Consider the following 17,969-nt stretch of genomic DNA (forward strand, 5'->3'; position numbering starts at 1 on the left):
ATTTTGATCATCTATATACTTTTTAGGAACTTCCTAACCTATCATCAATGGAGAAGGATTATTATAGCATCAAATAATTCTTTCACTGTCAGAATCTAATGCAAATAACAATCAGACACAACTAAACCTGAGGCATAACCACTTATAATGTTCCTGAACAAAAAAGAAACCCTCCACTATTTACACAGGCCATCAAAGGCACTCTGGTAGAAACAGACATCTGCAGACTAGTCTAGTCAGCCATTCTATTCACAGAAGGAATATTTCTAAGTCACACAAAAGTGCCTATATTAAGCTTGAATAATATAATACACACAGAAAATGTGTTCACTGCTTAATCTATTGCCTCTTACTAAAAAGTTTGTTCTTTTCCATGGGGCCATATTTATATTTAGTCTTGAGTACGTTTGTAATGAACACTTCCATTTTTAATAAGTCATTCACTTTCCCTGATTTCTTTCTAAAATTAACTCAGGTTTAAGCTCATGGGTTAATAAAGATGAAAATCTCCTTGGAATACATAGAGGAAGAAATCATGAATATCCTGAAGAAAGATACCTACCTCAGGCCCTGTGATATGCATCAGACCAGAAACAGCAGAGGCAACAGCATCATAACCAGCTCGCCGAGACAGTGGACCTGTCTGACCATACCCTAAAACAATAAGAATAGACATATTCAGCACCACACAGGGATAGCAATAGTACAATGGTGTGTTAAAACCATCTGTATCCAGAAATCTTGCAGCATTTTGTTACTACTAGAGCTATACTATCCCTTGAAGGAGGCAGTAAAAATTAATTACGGTGTTATACTCCAGAAGGTTGCAAACTTGTGACTTGTGGGCTCAATCCCACCTACATGAATGTTTCGCCTGGCCTGAAGAGTATTTTGAAATATTTTTATTTAGTTTCCAACATTTAAAAATCAGGATAGGGCCGGCCCCGTGGCTTGGTGGTTAAGTGAGCGCGCTCCACTGCTGGCGACCCGAGTTCGGATCCCGGGCTCCCACCGGCGCGCTGCTTCTCCGGCCATGCTGAGGCCGTGTCCCACATACAGCAACTAGAATAGGATGTGCAGCTGTGACACACAACTATCTACTGGGGCTTTGGGGGGAAAAAATAAATAAATAAAATCTTTAAAAAAAAAAAAAAAAATCAGGATAGAACATAAATGCAAATTTCTGGTTTTTCTTAAAAAATCAGAAAATAAATTCAAAACTAGGCCCACTTTCTCACATGGCAACAATCAGAGTTAAGTAACAGCTCTGCCCTTTAGACAAGGCATAAATTCTCCAATTTGCCAGTCTCCACCACTCCTTACTCCTTTATGCCTTAACCTGATTCACTCATTTAACTTGCCTTCCAGACTCCAATAAGTATTTGCCACTCTTGCTCTATACAAAACAATATACAAAGTAAAACAAAACAATGTCTCCCTAGGTTCTATTTACATATTTTCTCAAGTATGCAAAGAATATAAATGATGATGAAAAATTTGAACATAAATAAAATGATTACATCTCCTAACAATGCTTTTTAAGATTACAAAGAGAAGGCAAAGTTATTTTTTTTTTGCCATCAGCAAATATTAAAAGAACACAAGAAATATTTTCTCCTGCTCTCTTCAGTCCTGGTGCTTACTGTTGAATAATAAAGGTTATATCAGGAGCTACATGAATCTGTCTCCAAATACCATGTACCAGCCAAAGAGTGGCCAAAGAGCCTTCCATACCCGTCAGTGATTTGCTGCAATTCCCTGCATATTCTTCTTTAGAAATATTAAGACAGGGGTGTCTCAGGGCCGTTGCTTGCTTCTCCAGCCCCCTGTAACACCCTCTCTCCATTTCACTCCATATATCCACATACCTCACTCTCTCGCATCCTCCAAGTCTGCACACAAATGTCTCCTAACCAGAGACCACCCTGAAGAACTTTTATAAAAGAGAACACTCACTTCTCACTCTTAATCATGTTAGCCAATTATATCTGTCTTTATAACCTTTATCACCATAAGATATATAACATAGTTTTTTATTGATTTATTTTGTCTCCTCCCTACTAAAATGTATGCTCCCAAGATTTTTTTTTTTTCAATTCACTGCTGTATCACCAGCATCTAGAATAGAATTCAATAACATTTCTTGAATGAATACTTGTTATATACAACTGATTATTTTTTAAAAAACAATCTATAAAAGGGAAATTAATAAAGAAACTAAAGAAGTTTTTTTCTATTTTGTTTTTAACCAAAATGGTGACATAGGAGGCCATTTTCCTCCTCCCATAGACACACTGAATGTACAGCTACACACAGAGCAATTCCCACTGAGAGAAATCTAGAAGCTAGCTGAATGATTCCTACACATTGGGCAACAGAGAAAATATCCACACAGAAATTGGTAGAAAACGCTGAGACACATTCTCACCATAAACCCCACTCTAGGCACAGTGCCATACAATTGGGATGCAACCCCAAACTCCCAGCTTCTCCCTGAGGAGCAAACAGTTTGGATGATACACCTAGCACCCCAACTTTTAAGGCTCCTACCCAAGGGACAGGCCCCCAAAACACCTAGCTCTGATAGCCAGCAGAGCTTGCATTCATGGGTCCCACAAGACTATAGCAAACAAAGTTGTTGTTGACATGCACACAAGCACTAACCACAGCTATCCCCCCAGGGCTCAGCTCAAAAGGAGCAGGCAAAAATGTTTATCTCCCAGTCTTTTCTTGGAAAAGGTTTGACTGCATACTTTGTAAGCTGCTACCTTAGGGTCCAGACACTAATTAACACACATCTAGGTGCTGACTGCAATCCTATCTGGAACCCAAAAGAACCAGTGGGCACTTTCCCTACTTTCTCCCTTTAGCTTGCTCCAACAATAAAACCAGGTCACCAGCATCTCTCTGGAAGGAGCTTCTACACATCTGGTGCCCCAACTTTTGCAGCTACTGCCTGAGGGATGGGACCTCAGATCACCTGGCTCTGATTGCCAATGGGGCTTGGATTCATGAGTCCACAGGACTATAGCAAACAAACAAGCAGTTTTTTAATGTGCTAAAGAGCACCTCCCACCCCGCAAAGCTATACACCCAGGCTCAGTGCAGAAAGAGAATGCAAAAATGCCCATCTCTCAGTTTCTCCCTAGAAGGCATAAGACTGCCTACTTTCTCAGCTTTTGCCTGAGGGTCCAGCTTTTAATCAGCCTGCGTCTAGATGCTGACTACAATTGTCCCCTTTGGAACATTGATGGGTCTTCTCATACCCTCAACAACTGGGAGGCACGAAGAACAAAGACAGTAGCTTGGATAATCACAAAGGTTTCAGAGGCAACCAGGAGCTCAGGCTGGACTGATTAACGAGATTCATCTTCCACACAAGATGAGGCTGCCCAGACTAGGTGAGGTGGTTGTTTTAGCTAATGCACAAAAACCAACATAGGGATTCAAGGAAAATGAAAAAACATGGTAATATGTTCCAAACAAAAAAAACAGGATAAATCTCCAGAATCCAGTCTTAATGAAACAGAGATAACAATCAGAGGAGCAAAAAGAAAAAAGACTGAAAAAGATAAAGATAGCTTAAAGGACTTATGAGACACCATCAAATGGACCAATAGATGCATTTTAGGGGCCCCAGAAGAAGAGAGAGGGAGAAAGGGGCAAAAGTTTATTCAAAGAAATAATGGCTAAAAAATTCCCTAACCTGCGGAAAAAAACAGACATCAGATCCAGGCAGCCAAAAGAGTACCAAATACGATGAATCTAAAGAGATTCACATTATAATTGAACTGTCAAAAGTTAAAGACAAAGAGAGAACCTTAAAAGCAGCAAGAGAAAAGCAACTTGTTACGTACAAGGGAACACTCATAAGACTATCAGTGGATTTTACAATAACTTTGCAGGCCAGAAGGGCGTGGGATGAGATATTCAAAGTGCTGAAAGAAAAAAAAAAACTGCCAGCTAAGAATACTCTACCAAAAAAAATTTTCCTTCAGAATTGAAAGAGAGATAAAAAGTTTTGCAGAAAAGTAAAAGCTGAAGGAGTTTATCACCACTAGACTTGCCTTATAAGATATGTTAAAGGGAGTTCTTCAAGCTGAAACAAAAGGATGTTAATTAACAACATTAAAACATATGATAATATAAAACTCACTGGTAAAGGTAAATATATGATTAAAATCAGAATACTCTAATATTATAACAGTGGTGGGTAAATCACTTATAACTCTAGTATAAAGGGTAAAAGACAAAAGTATTAAGACTACCTATAACTATAATAATTTGTTAATGGATACATAATATAAAAAAGATGTAAAGTGTGATATCAAAAACATAAAATGTTGGAGGGGTGCAAAAATGTAGAACTTTTGTATACATTTAAAGTTAGACTGTTATCAGCTTAAAATAGACTGTTATAACTAAGATGTTTTACGTAAGCCTCATGGTAATACAAAGCAAAACCTATAGTAGATACACGAAAGATAAAGAGAAAGAAGCATACCACTATAGAAAATCATCAAATCACAAAGTAAGAAAACAAGAGAGAAAGAAAGGAACAAAGAAATTACAAAACAACCAGAAAAGAATTAACAAAATGGCAATAGTAAGTCCATACCTATCAAAATTATTTTAAATGTAAATGGACTAAATTCTCCAATCAAAAGACATAGAGTGGTTGAATCAATAAAACAAACAAGACTCAACTATATGCCACCTACAAGAGACTCACTTCAGCTTTAAGGACACAGACTGAAAGTAAAGGAATGGAAAAAGATATTCCATGCAAACGGAAACCAAAAGAAAACAGGGGTAGCTATATTTATATTAAATAAAATAGACTTTAAGACAAAGACTATAATAAGAGACAAAGAAGGTCATTATATAATGATAAAGGGGGCAATGCAACAAGAGGATATAACACTTGTAAATATTTATGCATCCAACATAGGAGCACTTAAATATATAAAATAAATATTAATAGACCTGGAGGGAGAAATAGAGAGCAATACAATAACAGTAGAGGACTTCAATATCCCACTTTCAACAATGGATAGATCATCCGGACAGAAAATCAATAAGGAAAATATTGGACTTAAACTACAGATTAAACCAGCATATTTAACAGACATTTACACAATATTCCATCCAACAGCATCAAAATACACATTCTTCTCAAGCACACATGGAACATTCTTCAGGATAAATCGTATGTTAGGCCACAAAACAAGTCTTAATAAATTTAGGAAAACTGAAATCATATCAAGCATCTTTTCTGACCATAATGGTATGAACCTAGAAATCAATTACAAGAAGAAAACTGGAAAATTCATAAACATGTGGAGAGTAAACAACATGCTACTAAACAATCAATGGATCAAAAAAGAAATCAAAACAGATATCAAAAAAATACCTTTAGACAAATGAAAATGGAAATACAACATACCACACTTATGTGATGCAGCAAAAGCAGTTCTAAAGGGGAAGTTCACAGTGATACAGTCCTATATCAAGAAACAAGAAAAATCTCAAATAAACAACCTAACTTTACACTTCAAGGAATCAGAAAAAGAACAACAAACAAAACTCAAAGTTAGCAGAAGGAAGAAAACAACAAAGATCACAGCAGAAATAAGTGAAATAGAGACTTAAAAAACACTAGAAAAGATCAATGAAACTAGAGGAGTTTTTTGAAAAGATAAACAAAATTGACAAACCTTTAGCTAGACTCACCAAGAAAAAAGAAAAGAGGACTCAAATAAATAAAATCAGAAATAAAAGAGGAGATGTTACAAGTGATAACACAGAAATATGAAGGATCATAAGAGACTACTATGAACAATTATATACCAACAAACTGAACAATCTCGAAGAAATGCATAAATTCCTAGAAACATACAACCTACCAAAACTGAATCATGAAGAAATAGAAATCTGAACAGAGTGGTTACTAGTGAGGAGACTGAATCAGTAATCCAAAATCTCCCAACAAACAAAAGTCCAGGACCAGATGACTTCTTTGGTGAATTCTAACAAATACTTAAAGAACAATTAATACCAATCCTTCTCAAACTCTTCCAAAAAAATAGAAGAGGAGGGAACACTTCCAAACTCATTTTAGGAAGCCAGCATTATCATGATACCAAAACCTGACAAAGACACTACAAGGAAACTATAGGCCAATATCCCTGATGAGCATAGATGCAAAAATCTTCAACAAAATATCAGCAAATCAAATTCAACAGTGCATTTAAAAGATCGTACATCATGATCAAGTGGGATTTATTCCAGGGATGCAAGAATGGTTCAATATCCACAAATCAATCAATGTGATATACCACATTAACAAAATGGATAAAAATCTACGATCATCTCAATAGACAAAGAAAAAGCATGTCACAAAATTCAACATCCATTCATGATAAAAACTCCCAACAAAATGGGTATAGAGAGAACGTACTTCAACATAATAAAGGCCATATATGACAAGCCCACAGCTAACATCATACTCAACAGTGAAAAGCTGAAAGTTTTTCCTCTAAGATCAGGAAACAGATAAGGATGTCCACTCTTGCCACTTTTATTCAACATAGTATTGGAAGTCCTAGCCAGAGCAATTAGGCAAGAAAAAGAAATAAAAGCCATCCAAATCTGAAAAAAAAGAAGTAAAACTGTCTATGTTTTCAGATGACTTAATATTATATATAGAAAATCCTAAACACTACCCCCAAAAATTGTTAGAACTAAAAAATAAATTCAGTGAAGTTTCAGAATACAAAAGCAACATACAAAAGTGAGTTGCATTTCCATACACTAACAATGAACTATCTGACAGAGAAATTAAGAAACCAATCCTATTTACAATAGTACTAAAAACAATAAAATACTTAAGAATATATTAATCAAGGAGATGAAAGACCTGTACACTGAAAACTATAAGACACTGATGAAAGAAACTGAAGACGACACAAATAAATGGAAAGCTATCCCATGCTCTGGGATTGGACTAATTAACATTGTCAAATTGTCCATACTACCCCAAGCGATCTACAAATTTAATGCAATCTCCAACAAACTCCCAATGGTACTCTTTACAGAAATAGAAAAATAATCCTAAAAGTCATATCGAACCACAAAAGACCCCAAATAACCAAAGCTATTATTAGGAATAAGGAGACATCACACTTCCTGATTCAAAATACATTACAAAGCTACAGTAATCAAAACAGTATGTGGTACTGGCATAAAAACAGACACATAGACCAATGGAACAGAATAGAGAGCCCAGAAATAAAACTATGTATACATGGTCAACCAATTCTTGACAAGAGCACCAAGAACACACAATGGGGAATGGATAGTCTCTTCAATAAATGCTGTTGAGAAAACCAGATATTCACATGCAAAAGAATGAAACTGGATCCCTATCTTACACCATACACAAAAATCAACTCAAAATGCATTAAAGACTTAAATGTAATATCTAAAATTTAAAACTCCTAGAAGAAAACATAGGGAGAGATCTTCTCCACATTGGCCTTGACAATGATTTCTTGGATATGACACCAAAAGCAAAGGCAACAAAAGCAAAGTTGACAAGTGGGACTACATCAAACTAAACAGTTGAATCAACAAAATGAAAAGCTAACCTACAGAATGGGAGGAAATATTTGCAAACAAGACATCTGATAAAGGGTTAATATCTAAAATATATAAGGAACTCATACCACACAATAGTAAAAAAATAAATAATCTGATTAAAAAATGGGCAAAGGATCTGAATAGACATTTTTCCAAAGAAGACATATAAAAGGCCAATAGGTACATGAAAAGGTACTCAACTTCACTAATCCTCAGGGAAATGCAAATCAAAACCACAATGAGATATCACCACACACCTGTTAAGATGTATTATCAAAAACAAGAAATAACAAATGTTGGCAAGGTTGTAGAAAAAAAGAAACTCTTGAGCATTGTTGGTGGGAATGTAAATTGGTACAGCTATTATGGAAAACAGTATGGAAGTTCCTCTAAAAATTAAAAATAGAACTACCATATGATCCAGCAATCTTATTTCTGGGTATATATCAAAATTAAATGAAATCAATATCTCAAAAAGATGTCTGCCCTCCCATGTTCATTGCAGCATTATTCACAATAACAAAGATATGGAAACAACTTAAGTGTCTGTCAATATGTGAATGGAGGGCCGGCGTCATGGCTTAGCGGTTAAGTGCACGCGCTCCGCTGCTGGCAGCCCGGGTTCGGATCCCCGGCGCCCACCGCTTCTCCGGCCATGCTGGGGCCGCATCCCACATACAGCAACTGGAAGGATGTGCAGCTATGACATAAAACTATCTACTGGGGCTTTGGGGGGAAAAAATAAATAAATAAAATCTTTAAAAAAAAAAATATGTGAATGGATATAGAAAATGTTTTATATGTGTATATAATGGAATATTATTAAGCCATTAAAAAGAAGGAAATCCTGCCATTTGCAAAAACATGGATGAACTTGGAGGGCATTATGCTAAGTGAAATAAACCAAACAGAGAAAGACACATACTGTATGGCATCACTTATACGTGGAATCTGGAAAAAAAAAAAAAAAAGCCAATCTCATAGAAACAGAGAGTAGAATGGTGCTTACCAGGGGCTAGGGAAATGCTGGTCAAAGAGCACAAACTTTCAGTTATAAGATGAATAAGATCTGAGGATCTAATGCACAGCATGGCAACTATAGTTAATAATACGATATCATATACTTGAAATTTGCTGAGAGTAGATCTTAAGCATTCTCACCACCAAAAAAAAAACACAAAGAGTTAACTATGTGAGGTGATGGAAATGTTAATTAATTTGATTGTGGTAATCATTTCACAATATATATGTATATCAAAAAATCACATTGTACACTTTAAATATATACAATTTTATTTGTCAATTATTCCTCAATAAGTCTAGGGGGGGAGAAATGAAAGAAAAGAAATGCTAAGTATGTAAAAAAAGGTCCCCAGATAAAATTGTCACTTAGTATTAATAAATTAAAATAGTTCAAGATTAAACTACATTTACCATTATTGATGGCACAAAAGATGTCACAACATGTCTCTCCTTTATGTTTATTTGTGGAAAATTTCACAGAAATAAAGGTAGAGCAAATCATATAATAAATCCATCAACCAACGTCAATAATTATTCATTCATAGCCAATTTTTCTTTCCAGTATATTCATACTCATTATACTTGTTTCAATTAAAATTGTTGTATGAAGAAAAAGTACAACTATTTTTAAAAATACCAAAATGTCTTGATTCAGGTAAAAAAACAGCCAAATAAAATTCTAGGCTCTGTCATGTTTGTCTCCCAATTTCAAAAACAAAACTTGTAAATTCTGAACTATTAATTTTTAAATCTTTAGAAAACTAAAAATGGGATATGGAGGAAACAAAAAGGGAAATAAAGTATAACTCTACATTCCCTATGCAGAAATATAGAAATTAATGCCAAAGTTTAGGAGTGAATTTATATTCCAGGACAGCAAGGTTACAGCTAAAGGACACCCCAGACCATGCTTCCAGTCTTGAACACAATGGTTTTTAAACTACTGGTATCCCCAGCATAAAACAGGCCTCCAGGAGCAGAGAGAAGCTCCACCATAAGCACAGAACACTGTGTGCTAGCGAACCACCTGTTATCTGAAAAGAAAGTCAAGAGAAAGAAGTAAGTTTCAGTCTGCTCTAGGTAGGGAGAATCAGGTGCTCAGGCTTCTGGCCAGGAACCCAAATCCTCAAATGGGACAAATAGGGGCCCCTCACCATCAGCACAACTCTAAATGGAGTCTTCTAAATAAAGGCCTGTAGGAAAACATGCTCAGAAAAACAAACAGCTTGCTAAATAAAAGTGCACCATAACACTTGCCTTGTGATACAAATTCTCTTGTTCAGCTTACAACACAGGGGAGGCACAAATATCCTAATTACTTTAAATTACAACTTTCAAGTATTTCTATTAAAAAGAAATATAAATAGTTACTCTCGTGGAGACAGTATGGCATAGTGAATAAGAGGATGAGTTTTAGGATTGAAAAAATCTGGATTAAAATTATAGCTCTGCCAACTACTAAATCATTGACAATTCATTTAATCTCTCTGAGCCTCAGTGTCCACAATATTCACATTTATCTCACAGATTTATTATGAGGATTCAATCTGATAAGACAGCATAAGCAAACTATATTTTACATTGAGAGCTAAATATACTGTTAATAATATGCATTAATTAATATACTAATAACATAGTAGTTTGCCCTTTCCACAAAATATTGAGAATAATGAAAACTGCCTTGAGGTGTGCTGAGATGATGAGAATAAATATTCTAAGCATTGCAATTATGTTGTTTAATAACTCATTAAAATTGAAAGTTTTTGAACTTGGAAACTTGCAGTTATTTTAGAAAAGAAGCTAACAATAATAAAATATACATATTTTTTTGTAATATGGGTCAAAAATTATTCTACCTTTTCACCTTACACTTACATTAGCTATTTGAATACTGACTACCAGCACTATCAACAAATATTTATGACAATAAATAGAAAATTTTAAAGCAGGGAACTGACATTATCAAAATGGTATTCTGTAAAGATTACTCTGTGGGAATGTGAAGATTGAATTATTTATTAATAATTTAATACAAAGCTGAAAAATAGCAAACATGGGATACAGACAGTTCTTTTTAATTTTATTTTCAGCTTTACAATTCCAAAAATAACTATGATCAAAATCCAAATTAAAGAGGAAAAATTTAAGCATGTTAGTTCTATGTTATATTTAAGTAAGGGGGAAAGGAAAATTAAGAAGGTTATGGAAAATCAGAGAGAAACACCCCTCATTCTCTTTCTCTCTCACTCTGTCTCACCACCACCACCCTCTGTTACTTACTCACATTTATTTTAAGGAGCAACCTCGCCATCTTGTGGCTTTTATGAACATTGACTATAAGGCGAAACTTGCATTTCCAGACTCGTAAGTAAAAATGCGAGGGAAGGAAGCTAAAGGGAAAAGATTTCTTATCTTTAACATTTGCCCTGAATACCAGATGATCGACTTGCCAGCCCTGGTTTCACTCATTTTTCTTCTTAACTGTGTCTAACTTTGTGTTTTCCTTTTCTCCTTAACTTGTGAGCTCTTAGAAAGCAAGAGCTCTCACTGGTGCTTTAGTTTTCTGTAACGCCTATAACACCTCCCACAGTGCTCAACATGCCGTCTATCAAAGGTCAACTTTTTGGAGGTCAAAGGTCCCTTTGACAAACTGAGAAGTTATGAATGCTACCCAGAAGAAAGTAATTGAATATGTGCTTATAATCTTAGAACCCCATTCATGCACCCCTAGTTAAGAGGCAGCTTAAGGACCCTCAGTAGGTCATCACTGCTTGTATCTATCTGCTCCAGGCTGACAGCACCTCAAAGATCAGGACAGCTCTCTTGACAGGGATCAGTTCAAGGACAGCTTTGAGGCTTCCAAGCAACCAAGAGCTTTGGGATGAGACTTTGGCCCAACAATAAAAGGAGAACAGAGAACAAAATAAAGTATGTCTCACCTAGACTATTTCATTAGCCTCCTGTTTCTGGTCTCCCTACCTACTGCTTGCCTCTTGCGATCACAGTGATCTTTCTAAAATGTAAATGAGAGTGCACTGCTTTCCTGCCTAAAGCTTTCTGGGGGCTGTCCAAGTCACCTGGAGTAAATCCAAACTCCTTATCCTGGCTAAGAGCCTTTCATGGTTTGGTCGCTGCCTGCTCTCTGGCCTAATGTCATCAATTTTCCCACCGCCCTCTGCCTTGAGTCCCACTGGCCTTCTTACTGTTCTCTGAATACACTCACAGCTTATTTCCACCCTGAGGTCTTTGCACCACCTAGAATGTTCTTCCCTCCAATCTTCACGTGGCTGGCTACTACTGATTATGTGATCTTAAATATATCCTCCTCAAAGAGGCCTTCCCTGACCGCTCAACCTAAAGTAGACTCCTAGGAACTCTCTAGCATTTTATCATATTTTCATTCTCTCTAAAGCACTTATCACTATGTGATATTTTTATTTCTTTGATGAATACTTGTCTCTTCTCTAGGATGTAAGCACCATGAGAGCTGTGACCTAGGTGTCTGTTCTCTGAGAAATCTTCAGCACCTAGAATAATGTCTGCTGGTATCTCAGTAAATGTATATTGAATAAATGAATGAATGTGAATAAATAAGCTTGGGAAACAGAATAACACTTACGTACTTAATACTTATCTAACTTAACACTTAGTCTTTGGCTATAAGACAAACATTATACTGTACTTCCTCCAGTAACACCTGAAATAACCTGTTTGGAGCAGAGGACAAAGTGGGAAGGTCCAGGCAACTAAATTTCCCAGATTCAACTGCTGACATTTCCTAATAGTCCATATTTGGCCCCCTCTCTTCTTATTCTCTGTTCTCTCTAACGAATCTCATCCATACCATGGCCCCAAACAAGATACTAGCAACACCCATACCTAGAATAATGATGACAATATTTATTGTGTTATTGTATATTAGGCATGTTGTTAGATTTTTATCCATTAGATCATTTAACTCACAGAAAACCCCTATGAGTTAGGTACCATTACCCCTTTTTTTTTTTTTTTGGTGAGGAAGATTAGCCCTGAGCTAACATCTGTTGCCAATCTTCCTCCTTTTTTTTTTTTACTGAGGAAGATTGGCCCTGGGCTAACATCCAAGCCCATCTTCCTCTACTTTATATGTGGGATGCCTGCCACAGCATGGCTTGATAAGCAGTGCATAGGTCCACACCCAGGATCTGAACCTGCAAACCCTGGGCCACCGAAGCGGAGCATGTGAACTTAACCACTACATCACCGGGCCAGCCCCTCCATTATTCCTTTCTTATAACTATAAAAACCGAGGCTTAGAAAGGTTAGGTGACTTGTCCAAGGTTACACAGATAGGAAGTAGCAGAGCTAGGATTTTAACCCAAGTCCTGGGTCCTTAACCATAAAGATGTTTGTTTGTATGTGTATGGACATCTCCACCAAAAAATCCAAGGTACCTTAAACTGAAGATGCTCTAAACAGAACTCATCATCCCACCTCAGTCACACTCATAAGCCACCAACCCAGACTGCTCCTTCTCCTACATTCACTGTTTCACTGAATGAAGCATTACCTACACATTTGCACAATCCAGAACCCTAAGAGTCATCCTGAACTCTTTTCTTTCACTCCCTGTCCATATCTGACTGATCACTAATTCCTTATTATTTGATCTGCCAAATAACTCTTAAATCCATCTAAACCTTTATGCCCTGCAATAGCTTACATACTGGTCCCCTACCTCAGTTTATTCTTCACATGGCTACAAAGACCTTTTGAATATGTAATTCTGATTAAGTCATTTCCCTTATTAAATTCTTATAAAATTACCTACAGGATAAAAATAATAATTCTTTAGTATGACATACTGAGTCCTTTGTGACCTGGCCCCTAACCACTCCATGTGTCTTATCTCCTGTCACCCCTTGAAAAAACTCATAGTATAGCTGTTCTCCAAATACACAAGGCTCTTTCATTCCTCTGGGCCTCTGTACATGCCATTTTACTTGTGACACCTGCTTCCCCATCTGCCTGGTAAACATAATCCTCTTTAAGATAAAGACCTGTGAATGATGGGCTATTGTGGGCAAGAAAGAAGATGTTTCAAAGAGGACTAGGATCTATCCTGGTAATGAATTTAAAACCAAAACAGGAGTATGTTTAAAGTTAATATCATGGCTACTAGCTAGATAGCTAATACTACTATTCCAGCAGCTACAGAAATTCCAACAATAGATTGTCTACCTGAAAGGAGAACAGAAGGCAATAAAATATTTTATAATAAATATGCAATCCTTCAAAATGTATGTAAACATCTGAACTTTCTTTCTCTGCTCCTTTTCTGGTGTGTATATTGTTTCTGAATTAAAATTATGGATTATGAACTCATAATGCATTTGATTTTTTTTAAATATTTATTTTCTTCTCTGTCCACTGAAAAGGCTTAGAAGCAAAGACTAACCTAGTAGCAATGAGCATCCCTAGTATCCAGACTGTCGTTTTAAATACCATTTCCCACTAAAAGAAATTAAGATTCCTTGGGGAAATGGTTGATTCCAGAATAGGGCAAGAAATGTACAAAATGTGCCTGGAATATCTTCTTATTCCAGAAATCAAGGAAGCTATCAAAGACTATTGGTCATGTCAAAAGGATGCAGAAGCCAACTCGAAAAGGCCGCCACTGGCCACAGATGAGACCATTTTGAGTATCAATAAGGATAATAGCTGCAATGGACTGAAACACATTAAATATGTTAAATTCTGTGAGTTCATAATGATATTTTTTGTAAATCATCAGTCAACTTTAGAGGATACTAGGGAATAAGAATACTAGGGAATCAATTCATTATTAAGAAAATTGGTAAATGGAAAGAATTCGCATCTACCCGACCTTTACTAAATGAACTAAACCTCAGGTTAATCAAATAGTTGATGAGGGAAATATTCCCTTTATAGAAGTCTTCCAACCAATAGATGAAGAAGGAATAACAGAATTAGGACATCATTATTTTGTTAACTCCTAATGAATTAATAGATCTAGGCAATCATCATCAATGGTGGCTAACATCACAAAAAGAGGGATAGCCAGCACTTATGTGCCTCCTAGTGGAACCAGACACCACTTTCTGTGAAATATTCTTGACAAAAAGAAATCAAACCAAAATCTGAGCAAGCCTATGGATATGTCAATTTATAAAGAACAACAACAACAAAAACTAAACAACATGGGAATGTAATCAGCAAAATTCCAACTACACAACAGGACAAATAAACTGGTTTCTAAACAAATAAATTGCAAGAAAAAAAGTGACTAAGGAGGAACTATAAATTAAAGGAGATTTGAGAGACATATCAATCAGTTGCAATGATTGGATTTCATTTGGTTTCCAGTTCAAATTAACAAACTATAAAAAGAAAGAGAGGGCCGGCCCTGTGGCTTGGTGGTTAAGTGCGCGCGCTGCAATGCTGGTGGCCCGGGTTCGGATCCCGGGTGTGCATCGAGGCACCACTTCTCCGTCCATCCTGAGGCCGAGTCCCACATACAGCAACTAGAAGGATGTGCAGCTATGACATACAACTATCTACTGGGGCTTTGGGGGAAAAAAATAAAATAAATAAAATCTTTAAAAAAAACAAAAAAAAAAGAAAGAGAGAATTGGGAAAATCTAAACACTAACTGAATGTTTGATGATATTAAGGAATTATAGTTATTTTTATATTTACATGTGATGACTTTCGGTGTTTATGCTTAAAAACAGTCCTTTTCTTTTAGATATATTCTGAAATATTTAGAAATGAAAAGATATGAAGGCTTAGATTTGCTTTTAAATAATCAGGGGAGGGAGAAGAGGTGGGTTTGTAGACAAAATAAGATTGACCATAAATTGATCATTATTGAGCTGGGTAATATGTACCTCAAGAGCCATTACACTATTCTCTTTACTTTTATGTAACTTTAACATTTTCCACAATAAAACGTCAAAAAATAAATAAATTTAAGAATGACATGCAAATTTCATTTTGTAAGTCTAAAAGTATAGCAAGGAATATTAGAGCTGAATCAGTCTGGAGCAAAAGTTCTTGCTTCACAGATGAGAAAAATGAGGTCCAGAGAGGTTAAGTGACTTGTCTGAAGTCATAAAGCCAGTCAATAGCAAAACTAGATTTTACACTCAAGTTTTCAGTTCCCCGATCTGGTTCTCCCTCATCTGAATAGGAGAGTTGTATTCTATTCTGAAGAATCTTCTCAGCCACTTTCTACTTTATAGGATTAATTCAGAAACAAATTCAAGAGCCAGGTCTCTAGGAAGTGTTTTTGGTTTTTGTGATTTGTGTGCTTTGTTTTGTGGACATTTCCCTTATCATGCCTCTTCCCTCCACTGTGACAACTAAATGAGATGTGTTCAGTGAATGGGCCAAAGTTTCACATTCTTATGGCTTTTCATTCAACTTTTTGGCATTGTGAAAAACCTTCCTATTACTTTGAAAGTTTTCCCACAATCATACTTTCCATTTAATAGGGTTTGTTCTTCTGTCATATGCATGAAAATTTAGATTCTCACAGTCATACCTCATTTTGCTGGTTTTTCTTCTTTTTCCCTTAGGGTACAGATACAGCATTTCTAACCTGTAAGATATGTACCTTTTTACATGCAAGGTTACATACCTCAGCAGGATTCCAGTAAGATTCCTGCAAATTTCAATATAGCAAGAGACCTCCCTGCAAACCCGCTAAACAACCAAAACTTAATCCAAGGACTCCACAAAGTCAATGAATAGGTAATTTAGGGTAATAATAATAATATTTAACATGTATAGAGCATTTCCTATGTTCCAGGAACTGTGTTGGTGCCTTGCATGTGTTATCTCATTGAAGTGTCACAGAACTACATGAGGAAAATTTTATTATCTTATCTTAACTACTATTGAGAAGAATAAGGTTTTGAGAAATTATGCCTTATCCAAGGTCACACAGCTACTGGGATTCTATAAGTAATTACTGAAGTGTTGACACTCATCGCTATGTAACAACTTCTACAAAATATTTCCATGAGTATCAACACTTCATATGTTGTTTGAAGACCAAAAATGTGATTAACATGGGTTGCTACCTCATAACTTTTGAAATTAGATCCCTCAATCTCTATCAGAGAAAGGCAGCAAAATTGGTTGATTAATTGTACAGCACCTACAACATCTGATATATAGTACTAAGTACATGTTCCTAGTCAGAAAAAGTAAATTAATTTATAAGTTAAGCAGTATTCTGCGATACAGCAAAAGCATAGTAAGCAAAAAAAATGTTTACACTGATGATATCTTTATCACAGATTTACCACTTTATTTTATGATATCCAATTTGATGATGCTAATATATAAAACTATATCTTGCTTGACAATTGTTTCTTAGACATATGTTTCATTTTCTCCAACTAGTTAGCATAACACTAAACAGACAGTAGGAACTTAATAAACTTTTGTTACCTGATTGGTGCACATTTTTGTATTTTATACTATTTCATGCATATCTACGATTTTCTTCACATAAACTATCAAAATAAATGTTTTTACAGGATTGACAGGAGTTAGAGGTAATTGAATATCAAGATGTCATCTTGCCTATAAAATACACTGTGTTTTTTATGTAAAAGAAATAAAAAGTCTTCAAAACTATCATCATCCAAATGGAATCTACAATGGTAAAGGCTTTGATGATCATGCTAATGCATCCTGCTAAAAGTGACTTTAACTACACCCACAATCATGTACATAAACACACACACATTGATTATCCTAAATCCCAGAAGACTTATTCAAGTAGGGAGGGAAAACACTATTATCAACCACACTGATATATAATGAAAATAAATTACAGAATTGGCCCTCAAATTAAGAATTCAAATATATTTTCATGGACTCTATTCACAAGAAACTATATCAACAGTTTAATCTATATCCCAAGAGTTAACATTTTCTACAAGATGAATGCAGCTCACGTTCTGACAAATGCCTTATAAAATCATTAAAGAATAAAGAGAATTACAATTGTTACATATTTTTCATTTTCAGGAGCAAAATCAAATTTTAAATGACAGAAATATAAAACACATTCTATGAGTAGAAAAGAAAATAAAAATCCAGCCAGACTCTCACATAAAACTAATTCCCTATAGCTAGATTCCCACACTCCAAATAGCAGCACTACGTCAGCCTGTGAAAGGACATTTTAGGCAAAGAACACAAAAATGTCCAGTACTGACCTCTTTACAGAGACTAAACATCATCTGAAATCAAACCCAGATAAATGAATAACTCAACTGAGTAACAAA

General features: G+C 35.6%; 1 protein-coding gene across 10 annotated transcripts in view; it reads right to left on the reverse strand.

The window, feature by feature from the left end:
• SUGCT (succinyl-CoA:glutarate-CoA transferase) overlaps positions 1–17,969 on the reverse strand; it is a 750,850-nt gene that overhangs the window by 663,063 nt on the left and 69,818 nt on the right. For all 10 annotated transcript variants that reach the window (XR_015553052.1, XR_015553125.1, XR_015553150.1 and 7 more), the window contains one exon: positions 563–654. Coding sequence is in view for 7 of the 10 variants with exons in the window: in XM_087435096.1 (XP_087291222.1) it covers positions 563–654 (92 nt within the window). In the remaining 3 variants the exon portion in view is untranslated. The remainder of the gene's footprint in view (positions 1–562; positions 655–17,969) is intronic.

The sequence above is a fragment of the Ceratotherium simum genome, chromosome 1 (assembly GCF_057802395.1).
Source record: "Ceratotherium simum simum isolate JZ-2026a chromosome 1, ASM5780239v1, whole genome shotgun sequence".
Taxonomy (NCBI): Eukaryota; Metazoa; Chordata; class Mammalia; order Perissodactyla; family Rhinocerotidae; genus Ceratotherium; species Ceratotherium simum.